Source organism: Pagrus major, chromosome 21 (genome assembly GCF_040436345.1).
Source record: "Pagrus major chromosome 21, Pma_NU_1.0".
NCBI lineage: Eukaryota > Metazoa > Chordata > Actinopteri > Spariformes > Sparidae > Pagrus > Pagrus major.
Window position 1 is genome coordinate 4644730 of NC_133235.1, and position 14130 is coordinate 4658859.

General features: G+C 40.9%; 1 protein-coding gene across 1 annotated transcript in view; it reads left to right on the top strand.

Annotated features, from left to right (window-relative positions):
- The window catches only part of LOC141016475 (cadherin-18-like), a 165690-nt gene extending 152170 nt beyond the window's left edge, over nt 1-13520 (top strand). The window contains exons 10-11 of the mRNA XM_073490861.1: nt 11648-11914; nt 12865-13520. Of these exons, the coding sequence (XP_073346962.1) occupies nt 11648-11914; nt 12865-13520 (923 nt within the window). The remainder of the gene's footprint in view (nt 1-11647; nt 11915-12864) is intronic.
- The last annotated feature ends 610 nt before the right edge of the window (nt 13521-14130 follow it).

Sequence of the window (14130 nt, forward strand, 5' to 3'; positions counted from 1 at the left end):
AGGCTTCTCTGTTGCAACCTATCCATGTTCGGTTTTTGGTGAGGAGGAGGAGGGCCCTCTGCATCAGTTGTGTGCTTGGCCAGCAAGAGGTATTTAAGACATAATCCAGTGGTAACTCAGTTCACATTAAGACCTAAATGCAAATAACTTTGTTCTTGTCGAGACAACCATCTGGCAGGGCTTTGAAGCTGAACTTGCCATTCAAAAGACCCTTTTCTTATCCATTTCTGCTCAAGGTTTGTCTTGGGGTATGTCTCTACAAGCTTGGCACATCTAGCAACTGGAACTTTTGCCCATTCTTCACGGCAAAACTGCTCCAGCTTCTTCAAGTTGGACGGGTTCTGCTTGTGTACAGCAATCTTTAAATCATACCACAGATTCTGAATTGGATTGAGGTCTGGGCTTTGACTGGGCCACTCCAGGACATTTAACTGTTTCACCTTAAACCACTGGAGTGCTGCTTTAGCAGTGTGCTTAGGGTCATTGTCCTGAACTGAACTTGTACTGAAAGGTGAACCTCCGTCCCAGTCTCAAATCTCTGGAAGACTCAAACAGGTTTCCCTCAATAATTTCTCTGTATTTTTAGCGCCATCCATCTTTCCTTCAATTCTGACCAGTTTCCCAGTCCCTGCCAATGAAAAACATCCCCACAGCATGATGCTGCCACCACCATGCTCTACTGTGGGGATGGTGTTCTCAGCGTGATGAGAGGTGTTACGTTTGCGCCAGACATAGCGTTGTTCTTAATGGCCAAAAAGTTCAAATTTAGTTTCATCTTACCAGAGTACCTTCTTCCATGTGTTTGGGGAGTCTCCGATATGCCTTTTGGTGAACTCCAAACATGCTGCCTTATTTTTTTCTTTAAGCAATGACTTTTTTCTGGCCACTCTTCCATAAAGCCCAGCTCTGTGTAGTGTACGGCTTAAAGTGGTCCTATGGACAGATACTCCTCTGTCCAAAGGACCACTCCTCTCTGCAGTAGAGCTGCCCAGCTCCTTCAGGGTTATCTTTGGCCTCTTGCTTGCTTCTCTGATTAATGCCCTCCTTGCCTGGTCCGTGAGTTTTGGTGGGCGGCCCTCTCTTGGCAGGTTTGTTGTAGTGGCATTATCTTTCCATTTTCTAATAATGGATTTAATGGTGCTACATGGGATGTTCAAAGTTTGGGATATTTTTTTATAAGCCAACCCTGATCTGTACTTCTCCACAACTCTGACCTGTTTGGAGAGCTCCTTGGTCTTCATGGTGTCACTTGCTTGGTGGTAGCCCTTGCTTAGTGGTGTTGCACTGGTGTTGACTCTGGGGCCTGTCAGAACAGGTGCATATATACTGAGATCATGTGACACTTAGATTGCCCACAAGTGGATCTTATTTAACTAATTATGTGGCTTCTGAAGGTAATGGATGGGGCTTCATAGCAAAGGGGGTGAAAACATATGCACTCACCACTTTTCAGTTTTTTATTTTTTAGAATTATTTAAAACATTTTTTTTTTTAAATTTCACTTCAACAATTTGGAGTATTTTGTGTAGGTCCGGTTATTTTACAAAAACCTTTAGAGAACTATCAGGGAATATCCCCTTAAGGTTCCCTAAATGTTCTATTACGGGTATTTTGTGTAGCCTTCAGGGACCCTATAGGGAATGTTCCGTGAGGGCTCTCAAGGTTAATTTGTGTAACCTTCAGAGAACCTATAGGGAATGTTAACTGTCAGAGAGCCTTTAGGAAATTTTCCCTGAGGGTTGTCTGAAGGTTATTGCTGAAAAACCTTTACAGCACTTTTAGGGAATGTTCTATTTGTAAAGCTAAAATGTGTTGGTTAAGGGTTATATTTGGAAATTTTATTTCATATGATACAGTTAAGTGTTAATATTCTAATATAGTTAGGAAAAGCTATCTCTATCTCTCCCTCTATGGCCTTTTGATTTGCAATAAACTCAAATACTTATCATTAGACACATTTAAAAAATTAAGTAATTAACTGGTAATTTAATCCAAGTCATGAACTGCACATTCATTGCATGAGTGAGATTCTCGGACGTTCAGTTGTTTGCTGGGATACCAATGCACCATGGTGGTAGAAACTTAGACACCAAACTTATTTAGCATATGACACCATCTTAGAACACAGTAGCCAGTTCTCTTAAAAACATTCATGACCTCTGCACTGCTGTTGCTCACAGAGGAATCCCAAAAGTAACAGTACTATGAAAGTAAATGAATATCTTGCTCCACCATGTCTGGTTTACCTGTTAATGCAAAGACTGGACCCTAATGAAGCATGGCTCAGAGTTGCTGCTGCCAAGTACAACACTGAGTCCTTGGGGTGTCTGTGGCTTCTACCTGTATAACATATTCTGCTAGCACAACTACCTCAGTGTTGTCTCTTTGCTTTTGGTGGAACAGGTCCCCCCCTTCTGAGATTTGCTTTTATGTCCAAGAGAAGAGTGGTGCTGTTGCCTTGGTTACCCAATGACTGGAGTTTTCTGTTTATTTCCTCTCCTCATTTATTTTTCTTTTGATTCTATCTCATAAATAAACTGGAGGGGGCAGGTTGTCCTTTAGTTTTCAGGTATGTGTCATGTTATGAGATGTTCTCTGAGCTTTAGTCTTTTCTCTTTTTATGTGGCCTCACTCATCTCTTCTCTTTTCACTGTGACTCCCCCACCCCTGCATCCCTGTATCCTTTTAAATGTGTCTCACTTCCTTTCTGTCAAATTCTATTTTCTTTTACATCTTCTAATTTCTCCTGCATCTCTCCTGGTGTTATTGCACTGCATTCTACAGTTGACCTGAGACAGATAGAGGACTGAGAGGAGTTGACAGCAGTCTCAGTAATGAGACACGGTGACAAGATTCAGCCAGGGAGGTTGGATGGCAGTCTGTGAGCCAAATGCTGCAGGCAGTTAGCATTGTTGTTGTTTACATGTGCTTCCATGGAACACACAGCCTGGCTGAATAGCTGCATTGCAGATGTTTGTATTCTTACTTATTACACATATTACAGCTAATTTAGAACTGTTGTCACTGGAGAAACATTTTTACCATTCTCATTGCCACAGCTGACACCCTGTATTCAGTTTGTTTGGAAACCTCCTTAAAGTTGTCCTTTGAGATAGTTTTGAAATCTTTGCCTTAAGGGTCCCATATTTTAGAAAGGGAGCTTTCCTGTCTTTTGGGATGATAAGGCAGATCTAGATGCTATGCAAATACTAAAGTATCTAAATGCTCAGTCCAGAGAGAAATGCACACAGCTTGTATTTAAATTCTGTGACCTTAAACGAGCCTTCAGGACTTCAGTAAGGTTGTGATGTCACAAATATCACTGCCCTCAGCATGGCATGCAAAAACACCAGCAGAGCTGATGCAGAAACGAGGCTGGTGCCTGCTTAGGCTTGTGAGAGCTGACCAATCAGAACAGATAAGGCTTTCCAGAGGGGGGCCTTAAAGAGACAGGCACTAAAACAGATTGTTCAGACAGAGGGTGACCCTGCTCCAAAGTCTGGGTGGATTTGCATAGGCTCAATATGAAACTGTCTAAAAGCAAAAGGCTAATTGAACACTGGGCTTCCTGGGTAAAACACCGCACTTTAGTTTCAGGTAGATTACTATTGTAATGTGGAAATGCTTAGAGAAAGAGAAACTGAGGCTTGGGGACTTGGGTCTGGGCTCTAACAAAATGATTATGATTCATCTGTTAACGATTCAAATGCAAAATGATTCTCGATTCATCTCAGTGTATGGCATCCTCAATGACCTTTTCAATACGTAAACATTAAAAATTATAAAACTTAAAAATAAAAATATATATTTAATATATTCAATTATAGTGGTAGAAATGTACATATACTTAGATGTACAGATGCACCATTAGTTTTTCCACCCTTTGTTTTTTTGCAGAACTGTGTTTGAGGGCCAGCATTTATTTATCATTATTTGTCCACGCCTGCAGCATTTATCATGATTTATTTGAGGGAAAAAGATATATGATAATATAACACTCTGGAAAGGACCATTATGCCAAATGTGTGGGTTTTGTTTTTGATATTACAAGTACAGTTTGCTGATAATACTTTTGTATTTTTACTTAAAGCAACATTATGAAGAAATTGGCATTGTGTGCGATTTGGCGCCCCCCACAGTTTCTGCAGAGTGCAACACCACTCTGGTAAATACAAATCCCAGGTCTGTAACAATTTGTCAGACATAATGTAGGTGCTAACTGCAAACAAAACTCATAAGTGACAACAATGTTCTTGAACATGTATGCAACGCTGTGATCAGTTACATAGTGCAGAAAACAAGTGATACGGGTGTGGAGTGGCTGAGACATCATTCATCCTATTACAAGACACTGTACTAGCAAAATGTACAAGTAAAATAATTTGAAGTTATTTTAAGGGAAAAAAGGTTACATAATGTTGCTCTAAAGTAAAATCTTCGATGTAAGACCTTGAGTGGCATCACTATTTTTCAAATATAGTATGTCTTCCACCACTCAGCTCTTATCTAGTTGTTATCATTTTGCCTTTGTTGTGGTCTGCTCCATCCTGTTTTCAAAAGCACAAAGTCATATATAAATTAGATCAAATGGCTTCTGTTCATAGGTTGTTATGACCCCAGAGCTTGTATGAACATTTTCATGCATGTTTTTAATTTCGTCTGTGCTTGAATGCCCTTCTGTTGTGTTACCTGTGTGAGCGTGTGATTGGCTGCAGGTGACTGAATGTTGATTGGCCTCCAAGTCAGCTGTTTAAAGGCCAGTTCCTGTGGGCTATCCTCTCTCCACTTCAGCCAGACTGCCAGCTTTTCAAGTTTCTGTGTTTTTTAAATAAAACCTTTCAATTATGAAAACCACACACATAAACAGACACATATAGTAGGACATGCACATACTGTCTATGACTGTCTACTAGCTGACATGCTTTATCCTGGCTCAGAGCTCCTGAGGGTGCTTTGGACATACAGTGCTTTGTAAAGATGTGCTCTTCATACATATTCAACAGCTGTTTCTCTGTCAGTTTAGCTTCTATTTCTCTTAGCTCCTGCCACCATTTATTGGCCATTATTGTCACCATTATCACAATCAATGCCTTGATTATCACAGTGGAACAGGATGACAGATAATAGTGAAGACACCACTGAGGTCAATTAGAGGATTTAAAATGGCTTGAAGAAGAGTTTGTATTCTACTATTATTCACTCATTCATCACCATGAGATGCTAGTTCATAATGTCCTTTTTAATTGCTTTTAGCTTTTACTGCCATTTTCAAACTTGATAGTGGTTGTTTTGTTACATCTGCCAAGGAGGTCATCATTTTATCCGTATCCATTTGTTAGCTGTTTGGTTAGTTGGTTTGTCAGTAGGATTACACAAAAACTACTGAAAGGATTTCCATGAAACTTGGATGGAGGATGGGTCTCAGCCCAGAATAGCCCCCAGATCAGGCACCCATTATTTTGGTGCTGATCTGGATAAAGGATCTAGGAATTTCTTCTCACTTTCTTTTAACAACGATTTTGTTTGTGATAAACTGAACACTCAGGTGTTCCTATTTGGGTTGAGATAAGTCTCCTGATTCTGATGTTAAGTAAACTATTTATTGTAAAAACAGGCTGTTCTTCTGGCCTCATGAAAAGTTGACTTTTAGATATACAGGGCAGGGACACTGCAAACATGTGATGAGCTTAAGGAATATGACGCATTCCTTTAGATTAAACCAGCCAACAGTGTACAGTGTTTTCCACAGAATCAGACTTTAATTGTGGTGGTGGCTGTCCAGCTGGGGTGCCATGGAGCATGCGCACTTGAGACTTCCACCGACCGAGTCGGTTAACTTCCGGTTTAGCACTAAGCTAACTTGAATGAGGATAAAATAATTTATTCGGGCAGCTCTTCTAGACTTTCCAAATTGTATTGGACCAAATTGCTCAAATTCTGACAGTAAAACGAGTCATTTCGCAGGGGTTGTGAGGCGTTTATTACCATTTTACAGATGCATCCTTCACAATGTTATACAATGTTAACGCTGGATCTACAATTACTTTCTGACTTACCAACAACAAGATGACATGCAGCTTCCTTCCCCTAGACAAAATGTAACTTTGTTAGTAGTGAGTTATCTTTTAGCATGTGGAAAAATAGTAATCACAAGCCCTTTTCACACAGAGACTCCACATTATCTCCACAGCAGAGGTTCGCCAATTCTCCGCATTTGTTTGCTCACACAGAACCAAGCAGCTCCGGCGTAAAGCTGCACCAGTGTGTCAATACAAACAGCACTCCTGTGCTGCGGATCCAAAAGAGGCGTGATGGTACACGTCATAATGATGACGTTGAGATCTGTGTGGTTTTTTCAGTGTGTTTCCCCCGGTGTCCACCTGTTAATCTAAACATGTACCTGCTGACTGTTTATAATCATATGGATGCTGTTATAATGTGTTGTGATTGGGATCCTGACCCACCATGCATCCTGGAAAGTGACAAAGTTAAGTTTTTCGCTCTAAATGACATAATTACATAATCACCATCAGTAAACAGAGGACACTGTCTGACTCTCTCACTCGTGGGGAGGGATGCTGTTTTCTGGGGGAAAGTTCACTGAAGTGTAGGAGATACACTACCAATAAATGTAATTCATTAATCATTGGCGATTAATAAAACACTCGTTAATGGGGCACCACCTCCGATGTTTTATCTATTTGAATAATCCGGAGGTAATTAATCAAATTCGACTAAGCAAGGTTAACTTGTATCAATTCTAATCAATTTCAGATCAATTTATTCAATCTCACAAATGAAGCAGTGATTTCTACACAGTTTCCATCGGTTCTCCACATTAAAACAAACCTGCACAGACAACGACATACGTTTAAATATGTTTATTTACTAAATAAATCAGGGTGAATAAATGAAAGGGTGATTTAAGCAAACAACAATGATAACAGAAAATGTGGAGACTAAATGATCAAGGTAATAGGACTGTATGGACATGAGCGGATGGTAAAGTCGCGAGTCTGGGAAGCATTCAAAGATTACGGGAGTAATTTTTGACACTAACGAGACCCTAACCAGATTTCTTATTAATAAAAGATTACTATGAATGAAAAGTAAAGAGACACCAACTCAGTAAACATGCGTGTGAATCCAGCAGTGTGCAAGGGTGCTTAGCCTACTTTGCCTGGAGAGTTGGAACATCCACCACTTTGAACCTTTCGCCGGAGTTGATGGCTCGACTGCGGGCTTGCAGTGCCGGTCCAAGAGCCGGAGGGAAGTCGCAGCTCGTCCGGTCTCCCAGTGGGTGGTTCTCTCGTCCAGGTGTCGGAGGGAGAGCGCGGTCCGTCCAGTACTCAGCAGGAAGGTCCCAGTCCGCTGCCCAGCGGGATGGCACCGCTTGTGAGCGTTGGAGGCAGGCCGGTCTCGGCTTGGCACAAAGTCTATCTTTCGTTGCAAACCGTTCACACGGTTTGTTGATGCAGGCAATTACTGCACGTCTTTATTAACGGTGTTGGTCGTAATAAAGGTCTTCTTCTTGCATGGAGTGGTGACTCTGAACTTTTGATTGAACTAATTCAACTTTCTTCAGAAAATAACTAGAGAATAACGCTGGCCGGGCGAGTCCTCAGTTATTACTCAATATAAGACGAATTAAGTTAAATTAACTTCTACTGAGTAAAATAGTGATACTTAACAAAAACGAAAGCACTTAAGGTCAGTGCGTCCTCCTCAAAATTATAGGATTGAGGTAAAATCGCACGTGGTCAATTGTGCGGAGATTTCTGCCTAAGAGCGCGTCGCAAAAATAGAGAAGGTAAAGCTTGAAAAATTTAAAAAGAAGAGCTTAAAAGAAGTGTTTAAAAAGAAGAATTTAAAAGAAGAGAGCGAGAGAGAGCTGTCTCTCGGTTTTGTAGTCCTGATTGGCGGGCGGGCCTCCAAGGGGCGGGCCGACGATGTTCACGCATTAGACCATATCATAAGCCTACACTCACGAAACCTAATTAAATTTAAACTATCGATTTAATGTTTCGAGATCGTGCTTCGCCTTTCTCAGAACTTTACCATGGCAAAATGAATGGACTTTGTCTAACAATGAAATAATATGACCTGATTAAAATCACTGAACACTTAAAAGAAATTAACACTGGATCAAAGCATAAAAACACACTTAAAGATACAGTAGAACTGATAGAATTGATCACTTATACACATTTCTTCTAGTTCTAGCTTAATACTCGTAAACAAAAACATATTAGAGACTTTTACTGGTAATCAAGAAAAACGTATTAGACAAAAGATCTCCCGACAGTCTAATCCATTTGTACCAGGACTCGCCACTGGAGGGTACTGTGGTTCCACCAAACACAAGACACATTTAAACATTAAACTTGATTTCAGTCAAATTTCATCAAAGAGAAACGGGAGAAAGATCAGTTTTATGAACTTCTTTTACTGACTCTTAATTTGTTAGAATTAAGAGGGTGAGATCCTGACTTAATGGTTAATTAGAAATGGTCTGAAATCTGGAGGAACACAGAGACCATTTGGGTGGAATGTCCCACAGATAGTGAGACCAGATGTGTCGTAAATAACAGACATGGGAGTATCACAATAACAAGTGAGAAAAAGGTTTCCAGTGTCCTTTCACTCTCTAATGTGTGGATTAGAAATTACAGGGAAAGAGAGGAACAGAGGGAGAAAGAGCCATCAGACGTGTTACTTAATTTGCAAATGTAAAGACTCTGTATTGACACCTTCTGATGACCAGTTAGTTCGTCACTCCTGATGAACAGAGAGAAGGTGACTCCATGCTCACTTAGACTGACCTGTGAGGGAAGAATTTATCTGTTTGGAGGGGAGAGAAAGTTCAATCATAGTTTAGGTTGTAAATTAATTAGGAATGGTCCTCATCTGAAGGCTTTATGGTCAAAGAAAAACACTGTCCTCTCTGCCATGAGATAAGGTGGCAGACTTTAGGGCGCCTTCTTCCTGTGAATAGTCTTCATCCAGATGAAAAGAGTTAACAACAAAAACAGGGCCTCAGTGTAATGCAGAGGCGATGGACATGTGTTCCTACAGAAGTCTCGGTTGGACTGGGCTGACTGTCGCAGTGATTTTTTTAAAGACAGTAACTACAACAACACAATAGTGGAAGGAGACAAACACTTGGTGAGTTAAAGTTTTTTGCCGGGGACAGACACAGTTACTACATTACTGTTGTTTGGTCCTGTGACGATCTGTTTAACTGTCAGACTGTGAACACCATCAGATCGACTCGCCCCCGCTCCGCGCTGCCGGCTTATCCATTCACACAGACGCCAACTCTCTTCGGCTGCGGCTCTGATACTACCTCCAGAGGTGCAGAGTCGCAGGGAAACTGTCCCCCCTCTCCGCATCTGAACATTTCACACAGGATGATGCTGAGAACTTCGGATGCAAATACACTCAGGCTAACTAAATCTGGGGCTTTCTTTTTTCTTTTTTTCTCAGCCAAACCAGTATTTACTCTTGTTTTGCTTCTTTCTACACTACTTCTTTTCTTTGGCACAGACTTGGTTTCTTTCTGGGAGCTGTTGTTTGAGATGATGAGAAAAGTTGTTTTCCAGGGGCTCCTGAGTCTTTGTGTTTAGTAACTAATTAACTGAGACTGTAACTTCAACGTGGTAGCCATTCCCTCTGGCCAGCAGCAGCAAACTAGAGGCTACAGTGACTCACTATCGCCTTTCACAGCAGACATGGTACTCCAAGAACGGGCCACCCTGGCTGCTTAGCAGTGGATCTAGTGCAATGCAATAAATAGGCATCTTGGACATAACGCCAGAACTGTTCTAAACACTATGTTTTATACTAAAATTATGTCCAGATCTTAAAAAATGCACCTTTAGGACTAGATTTGTATGTTGCTTTCAGCGCCATGATGCAGAGGGCTGCTTAATCCAGCTTCAATCCACCCTTTGTTTACATCCTCTGGTGTAAGAACTTCAACACCCTTTTAATAATTATAACATGACTTTTTCTTAATGGCAAGGCTTTTGGGAATGTTTATACACAAACAATATGCTTAAAATACACTGTGATTTCTTTTGAAGGAAATATAGAGCTCCAAGATTTCCTACGGCTGCTGTGGTTCCCAAAGGAATGCAATTCTCAAGAACACAACATGGCATGTTTCCTAAATATCAAAGCTGCACCATTTTTTATTATTTGCAATGGATCAAATTACTAATATTAAACAGCTTCCTCATAGTGACACACCCACAGAAAATTATCACAGTTCCCCTCAGCTCTACAGAGCTTTATAGCTTTTTAAGATTTCCTGCCCAGAACTATATATTTTTTTGTTTTGATTTGTTTCCAGCTGGAAAAGGCAAATGTTTTCAGTGAAAAGGCTCTAATACAGCCACTGTACACTCCCTGTTCAGCACAAAACAGCAGACAAGGTTTGGCATTGCTTTCACATTGTATTGTCCTTCCTACCATTACTATAATATCAAATCTTATTTAAAAGTGTGATCTGGTCAAAAGTAGATTTAGATTTTATAAATCCAAACATTTTTGTGTGCTGGATAAAAAAAAACTTCATTTGTGAGTCTGAAGTATTAAATTTTGTGGGAGCTGTTTATCCAAAGTGCAGGTCCCTTACCTGTTTGTCCCTCTTAAAAGGGGCAATATATGCCCAGAATTTTACTTTAAATCATACAAAAAATTAACAATCATTAACAGAATGTGAACAGTGTTGATGTTACATCAAATACGTCAATGTATTGTGTGGCAGAGATAATGTCTTGGTTTGTCTTTCCACAATCAACTCTGGTTTGGTTGAAATAAATCCTCAATTTGCAGAGTAAAATGTGAAAATATTCAGGCTCAATATGCTGGTTTTGCCTGCTGCTGATGTCCAACTCTATCTCTCTCTCCTCTACCGCTTTATGTCTCTCCTGTACCCGCCTGACATGTCCTTTCGTCCCCAGAGTCATAGTCCTCTGTAATTCACTGCTGTAAATCACCTCTGTATTGTCTCCCCTGTCTTTAAACTGATGTCTGTTGGTCTTGGAGGCTGTCCCATTCTGATGTCCAGCCATGTTCACTCTCAGGGTGCTAAACCCGGTTGTTGCCCGAGGTGACTTCCCCCTATGATCTGAGGTCTCAGTCCAGACTAACTCCACAGCTGACTGAGCCATGAGCTAATTAGACATCGGTATCTTGCTTCAGCCAAGAATAGCAAAGAACAGCAATTGTAGGTTACTCTGGTGATGTGCTGCCCCCTATATTTTTGGAGCTACCTTCAAATTTTGGTTGTACTCTACAATATACACCTTTAATATACAATACACTTCATTTTTCAATCACATCAAGAATGAGCCATCCCATTTCAAAGTCAATTATTTGTCCTGCTTCCACACTGCTCTATATAATCATGTGGATTGATCCACAATCATGAAGAACGTTGCCTATTTAACCAGCACTTTTTTATGCACTTGCTTAAAGTGATGTTTTGTTTTCTTTTTCACCTTTCTCTCACATTTCACATATCAACTTTCTCAACCTTTCCTATTCCGTTATTCTACCTCTCCCCATTCATCCATATCACCATACACCTTTATACACCTTCCTCCCTTGCCCTCCTCAACCCTGTCCTCACTGTTTCCAGACAACACTGCCAGTATAGTATCTCGTCGGCGTGATGGCTTCAGCCAGGACAGAGACCAGGAGTTCTTCAGCCTGGTGCTGGTGGTGGCTGATGGTGGGGAGCCTCCTCTGAGCAGCACTGCGACACTATCTCTCAGGGTCTGTGTGTGTCAGAGGAACACTAGGGGGCGTAACAGCAACGTCTGTCAGGCCCAGGCCTTTCTGTCTTCAGCTGGCCTCAGCACTGGTGCTTTTGTGGCCATACTGCTGTGTATTGTCATATTATTAGGTAAGTATGTGGATGCATATCAAGTCTCTATTTTAATGTAAGCTTTTCTCGAATCATTGTAACTGGATAAAAAAAATGATGATCCAGGGGGAAATTGATGCAGTCTACATGTTGGCTTCATACAACAAAGTTTTTCATGCACAACTCCACGACTTACCAGAGACCTAAAGTCATTCATTCAAATGGCAATTGGATAATTTTGGCAACAATTTAGCTCTATTTTGACAAAAGAAAACAATTTAAAACTTTTTTTTCACAGCTAAATGCTTAATTATATTTTATATTAACATTTAATGTAATTTAGGGCTGGGCAAAACATATGACATATCTCTATCATGATATGAAACTATGTTTGGTCTTGAATATCATTATATCGTGATATGTCATAAGGGTTGTGTTTTCCTGGTTTTAAAGGTGGTATTACAGTAAAGTGAAAACATTTGGAGGCTTCGTCACACTCTTGGCATACCATCTATGGGCCATTGAACTAATCATGAGAACTAAGCTACACAAACCAACCTTTACATTTTGGTAGCAATAATTTGTTTGGTTATTTTTGATCATGGACTGTGGTCAGTTGTCACAACGTGACCTAGGTGTGGTCTTTCAGTCATGTTATACCAGGTGCATGTATTTGGAGCAAAGATGATAAGTCCTGTGAGTGGTTGTTCACACACAGCTGCTGTTCTCTCCCACTGGGCAAAATATATCCAATAGATGTCAATTCAATGTCAAATGTACTACAGGTGTTTACTGCGGAGCCAAAATGAAAGTTTTTGTGGCATCTTTGATAGATATCTTTCAACTACACACATCTAAATGCCAGCTGTTTGTGGATCAAAATGAAATACAATTATTTTTCATGACTCTCCTTCTCCTCCTTCTCCTTCCCTCCCTTTATCCCTTCTTTCTTTACTTTACTTTTACGTCTCCGACTCATCTCCCTCCAGCCATTGTGATGCTGTTCACCCAGCTACGAAACAAGAAAGCAAGTAAAGAGCCCTTGATTCTCTCAGAAGAGGACATCAGAGAAAATGTGGTGACCTACGATGACGAGGGAGGAGGGGAGGAGGACACAGAAGCTTTTGACATTGCTGCACTCCGAAATCCCAAAGTGTCAGAGCATCGCAGGAAGTTCCACACCTACCTCGGATGTGGACCAAGCCCATACGGAGAGGAGGATGAGGCCGAGGATGAGGAGGATGGGATTGTGGTGTTGAGGAGAAGGAAAGCACAGGAGTTGGATTACGGGAGCTACAGCCCAGACTCAGAACCTGCCTGGTTTGTCATTGACTGCTTTCCACGAGAGATCAGCCAGTCAGCGCCTTCGCTTCTGCTGGATAGTCATGACATCATTCAGCAGATTATCCAGCAGAAGGTGGCTGAAGCAGACTCTGACACACGGGGCCCGCCATATGACTCACTTCAAACATATGCCTATGAAGGCCGTGGGTCCTTGGCCGGGTCAGTCAGCTCTTTGGGCCTGACTGCAGCAGTGCCCGAATTAAACTATGCTGACTTGGAAGACTGGGAGCCAGAGAGGCAAACACTGGAACGAATTGTTGGAGAGCAGCTGGCGACAGGCCAAGCTAATCCTGACACCTAAAGTTTTTTGTTTTTTTTTACCTTTTGCCAGATTTGTTAAAAAAGAATGCTTTTTACTTGTGCCATTTAACCCGTGGTGTAAGGATGCAAAAATTACTACTGCAAAAAGCTGGCATTTAGAAACTGTGATATCATGTGAAACATCAGAGGATAAGAAAAGCCATTCACAGTTGTACATGTAACTAGAGAGAAGAACACACAAGCTTAAGGGAGATTTGGGGAAAACATCCTAGCTGTGTTAGTGGAAAAGGTACAGCAAGTCATCAGTCCAAAGGATTCTGGTCTTGATCTTCATTGTTACTGAAACTCCAGTCATTATTTAGAGGTTCAGGTCACCAATCATCCATTGGCTTGAATAATGGGAATATGGAGATTTTCTTTGTTATTCAAGACAAAAATTAGGCTGACGGTCATATAAGTGATACCTATAAATAAAGATCTAGTTAAAGCTGAAGACTCCACTGGAATGCACACATGTTGCAGATGTTCTAAATGCCAAAGAAAGCCATTGACATTTCCCCTGAAAACATTTTTTCAGGTAATGGAACCTTAATGTGTTTGCATGCACATAATGACAGGATCCTGTAGTGTCAGCTTTAAAGATGGGGATT